Source organism: Bufo gargarizans, chromosome 6 (genome assembly GCF_014858855.1).
Source record: "Bufo gargarizans isolate SCDJY-AF-19 chromosome 6, ASM1485885v1, whole genome shotgun sequence".
Lineage (NCBI taxonomy): Eukaryota > Metazoa > Chordata > Amphibia > Anura > Bufonidae > Bufo > Bufo gargarizans.
In genome coordinates this window covers 84,315,060-84,331,785 of record NC_058085.1, presented here as the reverse complement: position 1 = coordinate 84,331,785, position 16,726 = coordinate 84,315,060, and the positions used below count along the sequence as shown (strand labels likewise).

The 16,726-nt window shown below is 44.7% G+C and overlaps 1 protein-coding gene across 2 annotated transcripts; it reads left to right on the top strand.

Annotated features, from left to right (window-relative positions):
• The first annotated feature begins 7,064 nt into the window (after positions 1-7,064).
• Positions 7,065-15,709, top strand: AAR2 (AAR2 splicing factor). Of its 2 annotated transcripts, none has more exons than XM_044296863.1 (5): positions 7,065-7,114; positions 9,131-9,674; positions 10,218-10,435; positions 10,617-10,846; positions 14,671-15,709. In XM_044296863.1, exons 2-5 carry the CDS (start codon positions 9,133-9,135, stop codon positions 14,899-14,901), a joined length of 1,221 nt encoding a protein of 406 aa, XP_044152798.1. In that variant the 5' UTR covers positions 7,065-7,114; positions 9,131-9,132; the 3' UTR covers positions 14,902-15,709. The 2 variants fall into 2 exon arrangements, with proteins under 2 accessions (XP_044152798.1, XP_044152799.1); XM_044296864.1 differs by lacking the exon at positions 7,065-7,114 and adding an exon at positions 7,122-7,156.
• The last annotated feature ends 1,017 nt before the right edge of the window (positions 15,710-16,726 follow it).

The following is a 16,726-nucleotide window of genomic DNA, read 5'->3' as shown; positions in this document are numbered from 1 at the left end:
CCCACAGTCCTGTGTCCCCCAATGATCTGAGCGAGAAATACCATTTTAATTTGGAGCAACAGAGGAAATCATAATTGCCCTGTTTAGGGGTGACTTTAACACCCCCACTAATAGTTAAAACGAGGACAGAGAAGCTCTCACATAAAGCATATTCTCTTCACTGCAAGAGATGGGCTCAACAGAAAATGTATGGGCCCGTCTTGATTCCGTCTCCTGCAGCGAGGAGAGAACGCGTGCTACGTTAACCAGGGGCATAGCTAAAGACTTATGGGCCCTGGTGCAAGAGTTCAGCCTGGGCCCCCCTTCCCTTAGTGCTTTGTGGCAAGTGACAGGGGTGCACATAGCCTGCCTGAGGCAAAAATTTAAACGGCACCTCCCCCATGACATGACAAATTCTTGACCTAAACCCTTCCCTCCAGCCAGAGGTTTAACTTGACCAGCATGCACTTTCTATAATAACAGTGTCTTCTTATGCGGCACAAGGGTCTTTGGGCCCCCTCAGGCTCCTGGGCCAGGTAGCGACTGCCACCTCTCCACCCCCTATAGCTACGCCCCTGACGTGAGCGCTTCTCTTTCCTTGTTCTAGTAGTTGGTGAGGGTCTCAGCACTCTAATGAATCTTACCCCACAAAGCTATATATTAATCTGTTCAGTTATTCCTGAACTTTAACTTGCTTCTCTTTGAGGGGTCTAGAAAGGCTGAGTAAATTCTACTGTGGGAGCTGTAATGGTGGCTATATGAGCAGTCAGCCCTCAAAAGAAATAAAGAAGATATTAATAGAATTTTAGAAAACTCTCAGAAGAGGAAAAATGTAGGACATAATTAGTGGAAATGCTCTTTATCTGTGTTTTTGCTAGGGAAGCTGTGAAAACACAGTTCCATATTCTTGAGCTCACATGCCACCTGCATTTCTATTCAGTGAAGTGCGGCACTTATGCTGCAGTGGTCCCATCCCAACGCCAAGAGCTACTTGACAGTCTGTATGCAGATAATGGGTCTGGCTTGTGTAGTTATAATTGGACGGCTCTCATACTGCAGCTTTCCCACTTGCACGTTCACCTTCCATTGCTATCTGAAAATATGACCAGATGTTCACCGGGGATCTATATTACTACCACTTCATAAAGACAGGCATGAAAACTTCACAAACTGTTCCTAGAACTGCTTCTATGGCCTTATGTTCTAAGGTCTCCTACCCATTCAAGGCAATGCGAAAAATGCCACATAATGAAAAACAAAGAAAAATTGCATGAATTCAATGGAACCATCATTGTAACCACTGTGTAAAGTACAGAGGGGTCTATTTAACTCTAATTCTAACTTCCATCTGGAAATATATGTCCTCCGGGCAAGTATCTGGGGCTACAATTATTAAAGAAGTATTTCTGTATTTGGAGGCGAGACTGAGACTACACTAACACTACATCCTAAACTTGGAAATTACCTTTTCTTCCTGCCGTTGTGCCCCATGTACTCTAGATTTAAGCTGTCTGCAAGAAAATAAACTTGTGGCTTTTTTACCACTGTGATTATGCTCATGTTTTTTTTTACCACACATTGCGGTGGCTTCACCCGTTTGAAGGCGTTTTCTAGTCCTGTTGCATCAGTAGCGAGCTGAACTTCAGCAGCAGCCCATGTTGGTACAGACTACAGTTCCCATTATGCATTGCTGACATCTATATTCCAGGCTGTTCGCCTCTCCCTGTATTCACCTGGCTGAGGAAACACAAGCCTCCTTCCTCTTGTGCATCTCATATTGTGCTCCCTCACTGCTGAGCCTCTCACATCAGTTCCCAGTTACATCCTCCTATAAAGCCTGCTACTGGAGTTAAGCATGCTCGACCAGCAAGTTGAAGCTGAGCTACAGGTCGTGAGGTACACAGATCACATTTTGTGCCACTACGTGGGGATTGATTATGTAAAAACTGTCTGCTCCTTGACTACTGATGGCCTATCCTCAAGATCGGCTATCAATGTCTGATAGAGGGGAGTCGATCGGAGTGTACGGAGCTGGTTACTGAATGGAAGCAGCGCTGCAGTTACCACGGTATAATGAACACAGCTGTGTAGTTCTGGTGTCTACCTTCGGCACTTGAGCTAAAAGTTAACAGTTGATTGGCAGGGGTGCAAGGTGTGGAACCTCCACCAATCAGATATTATTAGCCTTTAAAAAAGATATGACATCAAAGTCAGTGGACAACCCCTTTAATTGCTATGTATTGAGGGTTTTTACTTACTGTGACTCCCCCTTACCTGCTTAGAGGGGTTATCCCAGAATCTAAGTTTTCCATAAAGCCCTGAACCCTACTAACATCTACGAACATACACAAATATATATATTAAACTTACTCCGCCATTTCCTTACACTAGCTCTGCCTCTGGTTCCTCTGTTCCTCCTTGTGTATGAAGAAAAGTGGATGCTGACAAGACTGTACGCTTTCAGGGAACTACATTTCCCACAAGCACTTTGCATCTCCTCCAGGCTCCCTGTACTCCCTGTATACTGCTTCTAAAGTGCCATGGTGCACACTGTGCATGCATGTAAGGATGGTAGAAATGTGGGTGCAATATCTCATTGGGTGAGGGAAAAAAGGCTATAGAAATCCCACGAAATGACGAAGCATGGGCCATTTTGGTGGTTGGTAGTAGATGGAAGCAGGAGCACCATTCATTGTACTCAGTTGTATTTGACTTAAATTTACTGCATTTCTGGTCCAAAAAACAGCGTCACTGTACATTTATCATCTAGATTTAAGCTGTCTAAAAGAAAAGAAACTTGTGGCTTTTTTACCACTGTGATTTTTTTTTACTACACATTGCGGTGGCTTCACCCTTTTAAAGGGGTTTTCTAGTCCTTTTATATTGGTGGCAGAATCTCAGGATAAGCCATCAATATCTGATCGGCAGCCTAATCCTCTGCTGATCAGCTCTTCCTGAGTAGCTCAAGCCCCGAAAGTCGGTATCAGCACTACAGCTCCATTCTTTGGGGCACATTTACTACGACAGCTTTTTACGGCTTTTCTCTTTGCGCTGCCATTAAACTTGTCTAATTTATGCCGAGGCGTGCTCATTTATGGCAGTCCTTGTGCCTGGCCAGTAAACCATGCCATGCAACATTTACGCCTGTTTCCAGAGTTCTGCCCGGCCTAAACAGCTGCCGAACACAGTGTGAAACTGGTCGTGTAACAAAGTCCGTTAATAAATGACCTCCACTGTGTATAGGGGACGGAGCTGGGTACTGTAGAAAATCTGCATACACTACACTGCCATGTTCATATAACCTTAGGATACATTACAGCAGTGAAGGTTATGCAGATTTCCGTGTGGTTTTCGCTGAGTCTCTGTACCAAATCCACACGATAATCCACAGGTTACTTTTGGATTTCAAAATCTGCACCACAGGTCGATTTCCATGGGTAAAATTTTTGCACCATGTTGTTGAGATTTTAGCTGATCCTGTATTACAATGCATATTTTCCACACAAAAAAAATCTGTGTGTAATACGCACCGTGTGCAGATACCCTTATGGTGTGTTTTACTCCTCTGTAATATCTGAATAATACCCACTTTACATAAAATGTCCTACTGTTCCTATTTGATGCTAAGACCTTGTGCAGTTAGACGTCTCCTAGAAAATACGTTTTTACCTTTATAATTTTCCTTTTTCTTTAGGTTCAGCTTCTGGGTTTGGTTGTTTTTAAAAACTGCCTCAAACAGAACCGTGTGAACAAGGCCTGTTGGTTTGTCTTGTATCACAGATCTGCTAATAAAATAACGTTAGAATTATATATGAAATAGTACAATGAGCATATGATTATTGAAAGTTTTTAGATTTTTAAGACTTAGGGTACTTTCACATTAGCGTTTTTCTTTTCCGGCATAGAGTTCCGTCCTAGGGGCTCAATACCGGAAAATAACTGATCAGTTTTATCCTAATGCATTTTGAATGGAGAGCAATCTGTTCAGGATGTATCAGTTCAGTCCCTCTTACGTTTTTTTGGCCGGAGAAAATACAACAGCATGCTGCAGTTTTCTCTCTGGCCAAAAATACTGAACACTTGCCGGAATGCCGGATCCGGCATTAATTTCCATTGAAATGCATTAATGCCCAAGTGTTCCGGCAAAACGGATCCGGCTTTCCGGTCTGTGGATGAGCAGACCTTTAAAAATGCAAAAAAAAATATAATACCAGATCCGTTTTTTTTTTTTACAGATGACACCGGAGAGACGGATCCGGTATTTCAATGCATTTGTCATATGGATCCGCCTGACAAATGCCATCAGTTTGCGTCCGGATTGCGATGGACCTGTCTGACGGAATCCTCTGCCGCAAGTGTGAAAGTAGCCTTAGGTGATTATTTTTAATATGCATAACACTCCATATATTTTCCCGTTCCAGCCATGACCACCAGGTGGCAACACAGACAAATCTAATCCAACCTGATAATACATGACATGATAGATGTCCTTTGGAAACAGGAAGAAATAATATTTTTGGGGGGGGGGGGGGGGGGGAGGGGGAATAATGTACAGATTGATATGCATGTAATGTAAAAAGTGGCAAACATAAGTGCAAATTATCTCAATTTATAAAAATCGTTCCCACACCACGTGGAGACATTAACAAAACAATAACCATAAAAAACATAATTAGTATATCTGCGTCTGTAAATTCACAAACTATTGAAATATAAAAAGGTATTTATCCTACATGGGGAAACGTCATAAAAGAGGAAGAATGACCAAATCATGTTTTTTTTTTTGTCACCTTGCCCCCCCCCAAAAAAAACACAAATTAAAAAAAAGTGATAAAAAAATCATCATACCTATACACAGCTTGCCCTGCGAAAAACAAGTCCTCACACAGCTCTGTAGAAATAAAAAAAAAGTTATTGGTGACACAAAAAGCATAATAAACTACATAAATTTGGTATCACTGTAATCGTACTGACCCGCAGAATATGGTCATGTCATTTTTAGTATACAGTAAACAGCATAAACAACAACTATAAAATCCCAGTAACAAAGGCGGAATTGTGTATTTTTACTTAATTTCGCCCTACAAAGAAGTTTGTTCTGTTTTTCAATAAAATATATAGTAAATTAAAAATTATGTTAAAAAAAATAAATACAACTTGTCCCGGAAAAAAACTAAGCCTACATCCACCTATGTGAACGGACTACCAAAAAGGCTGCAGTTTTTGGAAGGCTGGGAGAAAGAAAGCGACAAAATAAAAAAAATCGAAACTTGGCTGGTTCCTGAATGATTTAATTGTGTTTTTAAGTGAAACATTTTATTTTTTAGAATTTGTGGAGATTTTTTTTTTTTTTCCATTTTCCATGTTGCTGTTTTACATCCTGCAATTTAAGCACTGGGCTATCGATCAGCTTAGGGTACTTTCACACTTGCGGTAGGACTGATCCAACAGGTTGTTCACCCTGTCGTGTCCACTATTTCGCCGTGCCACCGCTCCGTCCCCATTGACTATAATGGGGACGGGGCGGAGCTCCCGCGTAGCACAGCAGTGCACGGCGAAAGGCCACCGGACTAAAAGTCCTGCATGTCTGACTTTTTAGTCCGGCGGCCTCTCGCAGCGAACTGCGCCCCGTCCCCATTATAGTCAATGGGGATGGAGAGGCGGTCCGGTGGCACAGTGAAATAGCGAAAGGACGGATCCGACAGGCTACTTTCACACTTGCGGCAGAGTGATCTGGCAAGTAGTTCCGTCGCAGGAACTGCCCGCAGGATCTGGCAAAATGTATGCCAACTGATGGCATTTGTAAGCCTGATCAGGATCCTGATCAGTCTAAAAAATGCCTGATCAGTCAGAAAAATGCATTGAAATGCCGGATGCGTCTTTCCGGTGTCATCCGGCAAAACGGATCCGGAATTAATTTTTTTCACCTTTTTTTTTCGGTCTGCGCATATGGATTCGGCATTCCGGTATTTTGAATGTCGGCACTAATACATTCCTATGGAAAAAAATGCCGGATCTGGCATTCAGGCAAGTCTTCAGTTTTTTTGGCCGGAGATAAAACGGTAGCATGCTGCGGTTTTATCTTTTGCCTGATCAGTCAAAAAGACTGAACTGAAGACATCCTGAACGGATTGCTCTACATTCAGAATGCATGGGGATATGCCTGATCAGTTCTATTCCGGTATTGAGCCCTTTTGACGGAACTATGCCGGAAAAGAAAAACGCAAGTGTGAAAATACCCTACTATTGAGGGAGCACCCTCAGAAACGCATGATATACGCTATATGGACAAGAGTATTGGGTCGACTACACATTACAACTACAGGGGCTTTTACGGCATCCCATTCTAGATCCATAGATACTTATATAGGTCCTGGGAAGGCTTTATACTACATTTTGTCTGTGGGAATTTTTGCCCATTCATCCAGAACACAGTTGTGAGGTCAGACACTGATGTTGGAGAAGTTCTAGATCAACACACATCAAACTTTACCACCCATACCTTTATGGACCTTGCTTTATGTACCCAGCAGGCATGATGTGTGCCCGTAGTGACTGCTGGGCAGCAAAGGAGGTGCTCTGATCATCGGGGAAACGCTTAGGTAAGTAGTTTATTTTGTATTATTTATGGGGGTGGTGCTACTGAAAGGGGGGCATAACTACTGTGGAGGCACAATGAGGGCAATAACTACTGTGAGGGGGCACAATGGGGGTATAACTATTTGTGAGGGGGCACAATGAGGGTATAACTAGTTGTGAGGGGGCACATTGTAGCTCTAACTTCTATGTGCGCCTCTGCTATTGTCTCTCTTTGTGATTTTCAATAGTTGGGAGGTACAATGGCACACCTCAATGCTGTAATGAGTGTCCAGATACTTTTCTCTATGGACAGCTGCCCCTCTTCTCTGCATTAGTTTTCTACGTGGTGCCCAGAACAGAATACGGACTCCTATACAATAGCTCTGGTATAGTACAGCACTACTGCCTCACAGTCCTGGCATATTCATGACTGAAAAGCGCGGGAAACACTCGATAAGCAGGCAGAATGAAATGTGCGCGGAACCACATGTCCGGGCGCTTGTTTCCGGGGGGTTGATACTTGCGATGCACGGGAAGTAGTGCTCACAGTTCACAGGTGAGAACGTAACTAATGTTACTGTACTGGGTTTACCGTTATGTAAGTATTACATGGAGAGGAATGCGGAGTATTGTGGAGCGCAGGGGGGAAGCAGCGCCCCCGTTATCTGTCACCTGTGTTATATGAGGCTGTATCCTCCTTCTCCTCCAGCAGTCTGCATGGAGTGTAATGGCGGGCAGCCATAGCTGTGATGAATATTCCGGGCTCCGCTCATAGGACAGGAAGCAGCAGAGAAGCCCGCATGGCTGTACATTGTGGCAGTCCCCTAGTCTACCCTGATGAGAAGCTTAGGTGGAGGGTTCCCTATTTGTCCGCAGTCCAGTCCCCTGCTGTAATCTGTCAGGAAGTGCAGCGCCCCTACTGGTGACATAAAGCAGTACACAGCGCACATTAACATCAGTGGGCTGTGGAAGGGCTTGTTCAAGGTTCCGCTTAGAGCCTTCATAAGGAGTATCAGCCATAATGTACAGCAAGAATAGTGCAGCTATCAACAGTGTTCTTCCCATCAAAATGATGGACACTGGCAGAATAGGACGGGGTCCACCATGCGCCATTGATGGACGAGGTAGTATGTTTTCCAGAGAAACTGCGAAGGCTGCTTCTGTCAGACCCATAGATAATGAATGGATCATCAGGGCGTATGATTGACTGCTATGATATTAAGACTCCTCGGGACCCCCAGTCTGTTGATCACCAGTCATCAGATGTTTTTTGTTTTTTTTCAATAGTGTGGACAGTAAGTAATCCCACCATGTCCATGGTGGGATAACGTCTTAAAAGGAGGTGTCCAGGCTAGCTGTAAAGAAATCCATACCCCCCTGCTCCGTTCACTGGTCATCCAGTCCCCATTAACTTCCTGGATGGGGGTCATGTGTGCTGCTGCTGCCAATGACTAGTCTCAGTGCTGACGTGTCACCAAGTGGCATATAACTGCTGGGTCATGGGCCCCTTGGGGACATGCCACTGCTAAGGCCAGTCATTGTCACATGTGACCCTGTCCGTGGCGTTAGCAAATCAGGACTGGAAGTCAGGTGAAGAGAGCCAGAACCAAGTAGTGGGCACCAGATGAGTATGGGTTTTTCCACAGTTACCTCTTACTATGGGGTAGATTAAAAGGCCTGTCCAGGTTTTTGCTTTTAAAGAGGTTATCCAACAGTATAAGGGTCCATTCACACATCCGCATGAATTGGTGCAGACCCATTCATTTCAATAGGGTCACAAAAGATTCGGACAGTGGTAGTTCCGTTCCGTGGGCTTGCAAAAAAGATAGAGTATGTCTATTCCTGTCCGCAGCCACGGACAAGAATAGGCATTTCTATCATAGTGCCGGCCACGTGCAGTCTGCAAAATGCGGAACATACGTGGCTGGTGTGAATGGACCTTAACAGACGTCACAGAGTGGTCCACCCGCAGTGGTGATTATACTTACTTGGTCCCTGCTGCTGGCTTCGGTCTCCATCGCTCCATTGGCGGCTCATCGTCTCCCTGCTGTGCTGTAATCAACATCTGGTTGGGGGGCATGTGACCGCAGCAGCCCATCGCTGGCCTCAGTGGTGATCTGCTCCCTCACTTGTCAACTGTGCGGTACAGTAGCAAATCGCTCCTCCTGCTTGTGCCCGCTTTGCCAATGCCTAACATAGCCCATCTATGCCAGGCTTTAGGAGAGCAGCACTGGTACAGGTAGGAGCAATGATGTTTTGGCCTGTGCCGCGCCCAGAGTGGCCCCAGGGGAATCTGTACTCTGATGCACAGTGTTGTATGAGAGTACCAATTCTAAAGCGTATCCTGAACTTACGTGCGTATTTCACAAGGAAAACTAATTTTAAAAAATTACCGCACATTAGAAATATTATTTTCAGCACATTTACAATCTCTTTTGATGAAGTCTATTTCTAAGTTTAGTCGGGGGTCAGGACATCTGTGGGAAACAGTCGGCGCGTTTCCATTGGGTCAGTTCACATAAATTAAATCCCCAGGGCCATGATTAATCGGTTACCATTTTTCTTTGAGCAGATATGGAAAGTTCATCTACAGAGATGGATCCAGAATTGGCACGACAGTTGTTTTTTGAAGGAGCAACAATTGTGATCTTCGGCCTACCAGAGGGCTCAGAATTCGGCATAGACTCAAACAGTTGGCAAGTTGGCCCTCGATTCAAAGGCGTGAAGATGGTGCCTCCAGGGATTCATTTTATTCACTACAGTGTGAAAAGAATAGGAGGTGCTCCCGGAGAAACTGGTCCACGTTCAGGGATTTTCTTTTACTTGGAACAAAAAGAGATCCGTCTCCTGCACTGGGACTTTCAAGAAGAGGAGATGGTTGCCGCCCCCCAGGAGGAGGCTGAAAATTTACGGGAACAGCTGACCTCATTGGACCCATCTTTGGGGCCTTACCCATATGAAAGTCTTCGCCGCTGGGTGTCTCTGACCAGTCACATATCTAAAGAAGCCATGTTGAACCTACAGCCATCCTGTGGGACCATCTGCTCCTTTCCAGAGGTTTTGCCTATGGAGAATATGACCCACACAGAGGACCGGGCCAAACATAACTTACCCAGGTAAATATAGAAGGAAATATTGCGGCTTTTCATGTGGTTGATTCAGGGAAACTTGACTATTTTCATTCTTCTTCACTTTCTTTTAGTTCCTTCATCTTTTGCATGCATAGATTCTGGTCTGGGTGATTTTTACCGTTCAGATTGAGATCCTATCTGGCTTTCAATATAAAACAATAGCACAACATCCACCTTATTAAAGGGGTTGTCCGGGATTTTGATATTGACAGCCTGTCCTCAAGATAGGCCATCACTTTGGCCTATCAAATTGGCAGGGGGTCTGACACATCCTGACGATCAGCTGTTTAAATGTAGTGCTGCGACTGCGCAGCTCTGTCCATTGTGTAGTGGGCGATACTGGTAACTCATTAAAGTGAATGGGGATAGATCAGCAGTTACCAGCTCTGTCTACGACACCATTACTAGTGACTAATTGAGATGAAAGAAACCAAGAATTTCTATGTTTTTACCTTCCTTCATGGCCATTTCTTCTATAGATTGAACCCATGTTGGATTTGAATGTAGTCACATTTTTGTTTTGTACAGGTATGACACTGTGTGCCAGAACTATAAAGAAGGCATGTCCAGACTGCCCCAAATGAAGCAAAAAGAAGGAACCGAAATCAGATTTAGCCAGCTACCAGAGAAGATGTACCCCGAGAATGCCACCCCCGCAGAGATTACACAGCACAGCATGGACCTGTCCTATGCCCTTGGACAACTGATTGACATCAACTATCCAGGAAATCCACTAGCTATTCTAGGTCAGTGAAAAGCTGCTAATACCGATATAGTATGAAGCTCTTTCCATTATGAATATATTAAATACCACTAAACCAGACATCCCATGCTATGCTGACTTGTTTAAGCAATAATAAATAATATTAAAACTTTGACGCATTTTTATTTTTTAATGAATTATTTTTTTTTATTTTTTTTTTATAGCTGAACTGCAGTTTTCCTTTGTGTGTTTCCTTTTGGGTAACGTCTACGAGGGGTTTGAACAATGGAAGCAATTGCTGAATCTTTTGTGCCGCGCAGAGTCGTTCTCCTTGCAGCATACAGATCTCTACAGTGAGGTCATCTCAGTCCTGTATCACCAGCTGGCACAGGTTCCTACAGACTTCTTCATAGACATTGTGTCGCAGAACAACTTCCTGACAAGTACTCTGCAGGTATAATAATCCTATGACCTTTTCCTTACTGCTTGGTATTTTTGCCAGTAACTATCATTGTAAATATTTTTAGACTGTTCTGTATTCATCGACCTTTCCCCAAACCTTAAAGGCAATCTGTCACCTCGTTCAAGTGTGTCTAACAAATGGCAGTACATTCTAGTTCATTGTACCAACATCACAGCTGTACCTTTTTGTTAAAGAACGCACAGGTTCCAAACATCAGAAGTCTGATTGATATGAAAATTAGGCTGCAAAGATCCCAGTGGGGCGGTGTTATTGGTTGTAGAGGCCCAAGCCTGCCCTCTTATAAGTGCCCGAGCCTCCTCCATGAAAAGCCGAAGCCCGCCTCTAGATGTGTTCCCTGTGCTGCCCCTTGCGGCATTGTCTGACCCTCTCCTCTGTGACAACATGATCTGGCCACAACTCCGCCCGCCTGGTCCTGGTACGTCCTGACGAAATCTCGCACATGTGCAGAGCAGGAGACTGGCTGCACTACTTGCACTGGCATGGAGTGCCCTACAGAGGCCATTGGACTCAGTGCCGTAAGTGCGCATGCACCGAGCCCTGTGATTTCTTCATCCTAGGACCTACTCTTAACATGTGCAAGATTTTGCCAAGGCACACCAGGACCAGGCAGGTGGAGTTGTGGCCTGATTGTGACGTCCTAGAGGAGGGGGCAGGCATAATGGCGCAAGAGGTGGCATTGGGAAATCGTCAAGATGTGGGTTTGGGCAGTTCATGGAAACAGGCTCGGGCACTTGCAAGATGATAGCTTGGGCTCCTACAACCGATAATCCCAGACCTCTGGGCATTTTACAACCTAATTTGCATATCAATCAAACTTCATTTTCTGATGTTTGGGACCTGTGCTTTCTCCAAAAAAGGTACAGTTGGGATATTGGTACAGTGGAATGCATTGCCATTTGTTGGATACACTGGAATGAGGTGACAGATTCCCTTTAAAGAAGCACTCCAGTCTCTCCTGTGTGGCTGACTTTCTGTGAACTACATGATGGCCAATCTCTTTAGGAAGCTCTCGGACACCTCCAAGACACTCATTGCTCCTCAGTATCTATCTCTGTGATATAATTTCTTCCTTATTTAAGGACTAAGACTGCAGTGATTCTGTAGGTCCTGCAGTGATTAGCTGCAGAATTATTTAACCCCCCCGATACACACTAAGGGCACTTTTACTAAGGCCGATGCACGGGTAATTATCGGAAACCGACCAAACATTCATGATAATTGCTTGATCGTCAAGCAGAGGTGATCGCTGCATTTACAGTATGGGGACAAACGGCTACTGGAATCTTTCATCCCTATACGGTTTGCTGGCAGTACATTCCTGTTTACACAGTGATGTGCTGCCCACAAACAATGATTTTATGTGCCACTTAAAAGATGCGATCTCCTAAAAATCGTAAGGGCTCATTTATTGTCACTGATCTATACAGAAGACATACCCGAGAGCCCCAGCATTAGTCTTTAGTAAAAGTGTGTATTGCTTTTATAATAGCCCAAAAAATGCTGGAGTGCTTCTTTAAATTGAAACTTCTCCTGTAAGAACACAATATGAGAGTGTTGGATGTATCACTAGGCAGATTTACCTTTTGAAAATTCTAGGAAAGTTGGGCTACAGCCCATATGAGAGCTGTATTGGCAGCCATATTGGCTGGTCATAGTAACCGCTGAACAGAAATTTTCAGGGGGATAGCACAAGACTTATAGCTAAACATGCCATGTTAGGGGGAAAACTTTGCTAAGGGTCCATTCACACGTCCGCAATTTTGCGGAACGGGTGCAGACCCATTAATTTTCAATGGGGCCGGAACCGATGCGGACAGCACACTATGTGCTGTCCGCATCCGCACTTCCGAATCCGCAATTCCGTTCCCGAAATAAAATAGAACGTGTCCTAGAAACTGCATTTTCTATTATAGTGCCGGCGATGTGCGGTCCGCGAAATGCGGAACGCAAATTGCCGTTGTCCATGTTTTGCGGATCCGCAATTTACGGACTTGTGAAAGGGCCCTTAAAGGGAACCTGTCACCAGAATTTGATGTATAAAGCTGAGGACATGGGTTGCTTGATGGCCGCTAGCACATCCGCAATACCCAGTCCCCATAGCTCTGTGTGCTTTTATTGTGTTAAAAACCGATTTGATACATATGCAAATTAACCTGATATGAGTCCTGTATGTGAGATGAGTCAGGGACAGGACTCATCTCACGTTAATTTGCATATGTATCTAATTGTTTTTTTGACACAATAAAAGCACACAGAGCTATGGGGACTGGGTATTGTGGACGTGCTAGCGGCCATCTAACAACCCATGTCCTCAGCTCTATACACAAAATCCCGGTGACAGGTTCCCTTTACCCTGGGTTCACACTTGAGCGTTTTACAGCGCGTTCCTACGCGCTGTAAAACGCACAACAAGGAGAAACCAATGCTTCCCTATCAGCATGGTTCTCACCTGGGCGTTTTACAGCGCGTACGATCGCGCTGTAAAACGCCCGACGCTCAAACAAGTACCTGACCCTTTTTTTGAGCGTTTGTCGCGCGTTCCCGCACATAGAAATTCGGGAACGCGCGACAATGTGTGAACGGCAATCTCTGTATGCGCGCTTGTAAACGCCCGTACAAGCGCGCATACAGAGCGCTCCTTTCGGAACGCTCAGGTGTGAAAGCAGGGTTAAGGAGGCCCTTTCACTGGTCCTGATGTTACAATAATCATACCTGGCAGTGTAGAGCATTACTAGTAGATGTTAGGGCGCTTTATTTATTTATTTTTTTCAGATTCACTGCTCCGTACCTCCTCTGTGCCCACTGTTCACTTTTGTCGCCCTGTATGCTAATTAGTACAGGGAGGATGAGATGGCCGCTTTCTCAAGGGGCGTCTCCGTCTCCCCGGCTGTGAGCTGCCCAATCGCAGTGGCACGCATCACAGCCAAGGAGAAGCAGATGTTCCCCCTTGAGAAACGCGACTGTCTCTTCCTCCCTGTACTGATGCTACAGCTAATGCTGTACATGTACGACATTGTGCATTAAGGGGTATTCCAGGATTTTAATATTGACAGGCTATCCTTACGCTAGGCTATCAATAACAGATCTGGGGGTCTGACACCCTGCACCCATGCTAATCAGCTGTTCAAGAGTATCTCCAGCCCCGTCCATCGTGTAGTAGACGGAGCTGGTAACCTCACTGCTGCTCCCTCTGAAGTGAATGGGAGCAGCACTGGTCACCAGCTCCTTCTAGTACACAACAGACAGAGCTATTCTAAAATAGCTAAACGACCATGAGTATAAGCCTCCAATATTCAAATCCGGGAAATCCCTTTATAGGAAATCAATATTAGATTGGCGGGGGTCCGGCACCTGGCACCTCTGCCAATCAGCTGTATGAGGAGATGGCACGTGCTGTCTCCCTTCTCTCTTCCTGTCCGCTACTGCTGTCCCATAGACATACAGCAGCGAACAGACATGCGGTCTTCTTGTACAGCTGATCGGCTGGGGTGTCGGTCCCTGCCGATCTGATATTGATATTGATGATGTATCTTGAGGATAGGTTATCAATAGAAAGAGCCCGGACAACCCCTTTAAGGCTCAGGCATTTCACATTTATTTTTTTGACACGTTTTTCCTAAACCACTTTGTTTTATATTTGGTTTATACCTAAACTCATTTTCTCGCATGTTCTAGATGTATGTCGGATATAACATTAGTTGGGGTTGTTGTGCTCCGGCCCCCCTGATGCCGACTAAATGGACTGCAACACTTCCTAAAGCATTCAGTTGAACTACTTTTGTCTCACTCCTCAGGTCCTTTTTTCATTTCTGTGCTCCCCGTCCACGAATAAGGATCTGAGGAAGAAAGCTCTCCGCTTCCGTGCCCATCTCACCAAGAGGTTTCAGTGGGACTTTGAAGAGGATCCCCTAGACAGTGCTCCTTTAGTCGTTCAGTTGCCTGAGGGCTGGGAAAACACTGTTAATACTGTTAATACTGATCATACTGCACAGGGTAACACTGAAGTTCCCGTTACCACAAAATGAGGCCACTGTATAGTTGGGGACTCTCCTGCAGCTGCGCTAGTGAGAAAGTCGCACATGACGCCTGGCTGGACAGGATACGAAGCTCAGCATATTAAGGCATTTAGGTCTTGGATCAGTAAAGAGCTGTACCCTGAATGGAAGGCACACGCGTTGTTAGGTTACCACAGACGTCTCAGCTAAGCAATTACTATTTCTGGGTGGTCTGAAATGTGGCACAAAATGCCAAGCAACTCTGCCACATGTTTGCAAGGACATGGTCTTCTCCCAGTAATGCTCTTTGTATCGATGGAATAGCTGTACTCACCTGGTGGCTTAATCCCAGCATATAAAATGTATGTGTCAAGCAATAGAACAGCATCTTCTGTCTTCATCATCGGTCAGCAGAGGGCGCTGCTTTACCTAAAACGCTAAAACCTGTGTCATATAGTATATGAATAGGTGTATACACATATACAGCATTTAATTCATGTCATTGAGGAGCCTTTATCCAGAACCACCTGCAATGGTTACCTGTGGGCTCAGATGGTAATTTAAAAGAAATTATGCATTTTCCAGAAATGCAATTCAGGAAAATTTGATGAGATCGTAGCTCAGATGTGTGTATATATAGCCTGGTAAAAAATTGAGATGCTCATCCGCCTCTGCAGAACTCCACATTTGTCACTTGGCAACCAAAAGAAATTCGCCAAGTTGCTCCAAGATGTCCTTTTTTACTTTTTGATTATCTCTCATTTGTAACTCCGGGGATGGGTGTTTGTTAATTCCACACAATGAGGAGCTCCATAATAAAATAATTAAAAATGCTACAGTACATTGCCCTATATGTCTCCAGCATCCCCCGTGGTGCCTGAAGAAGCTCCCTGCGGTGACTGAAGGAGAAGACAATCGGTCATTGTGTCTGTGTACATAACATTCTTAGTTACTTCTAATTAATATAGATGGCAGGACCATAAATATACATCAGTATTATGGCAAGTCCTGGAACAAACGCTCATCAGCTCAGAAATAGCTTTCTTAGTGATGTCGCAGAATTATTATATTTTTTTTTTTGTTGTTTCCTTTTGGCATTTAGCATTTTTACTGCTGTTTCTTTGTTGATGTTTTTTGGAGCATGTAGTGTTCCAACAAGATATCACCCACACTATACAACATGCTCTTCAGGGTCCCCAGCAGCTCCCCTGACCAGCACAATGTCCAAATCACCCCCCTCCCCCCCCCCCCCCCCCCAAATCAATGTCTGGGACTGGATGGGGTGACTGATCTCCCGTGCACAGCAGACCACAACCACCTTGGCTGAGGTCGAAAGAGCTTGGAATCGCATACCACAGAAGATTATCCAGCATCTGTTTGACTGTTACCATGTCAGGGTGGCAGCCTGTATCACAGCACGGAGATATGCCTTCCAGTATTGATGTGACCCTGCCTCATCATCTACCTATCTCCTGCAGAACCCAAAATAAGGCTACATACACACTCGCTTCCCGCAAAACACGGATGCCAGCTGTGTGCTGAAATGGAATGGGCCACCCATAGTGGAAATGCCTATTCTTGTCTGCAAAATGGACAAGAATATGATATTGTTCTATTTTTTTATTTTTTGCAGAACGGAGTGCTGTTCGCATCTTTTGCAGCCCCATGAAAGTAAAAAAATGTGACTCTGATGCGGACCCAAACAACGTTGCATGAGCCCTAAAGTAGGCACCACCTTGGCTGTGTAATCATTAACCCAAGTACCACTAGCAGTGTATACTTTGTCAATAGTGTTACGTTTTCCAGGTCTCCTTTTTCTTTTTCAGGTAGTGTAAAGGAATAGCAAAATGTATTA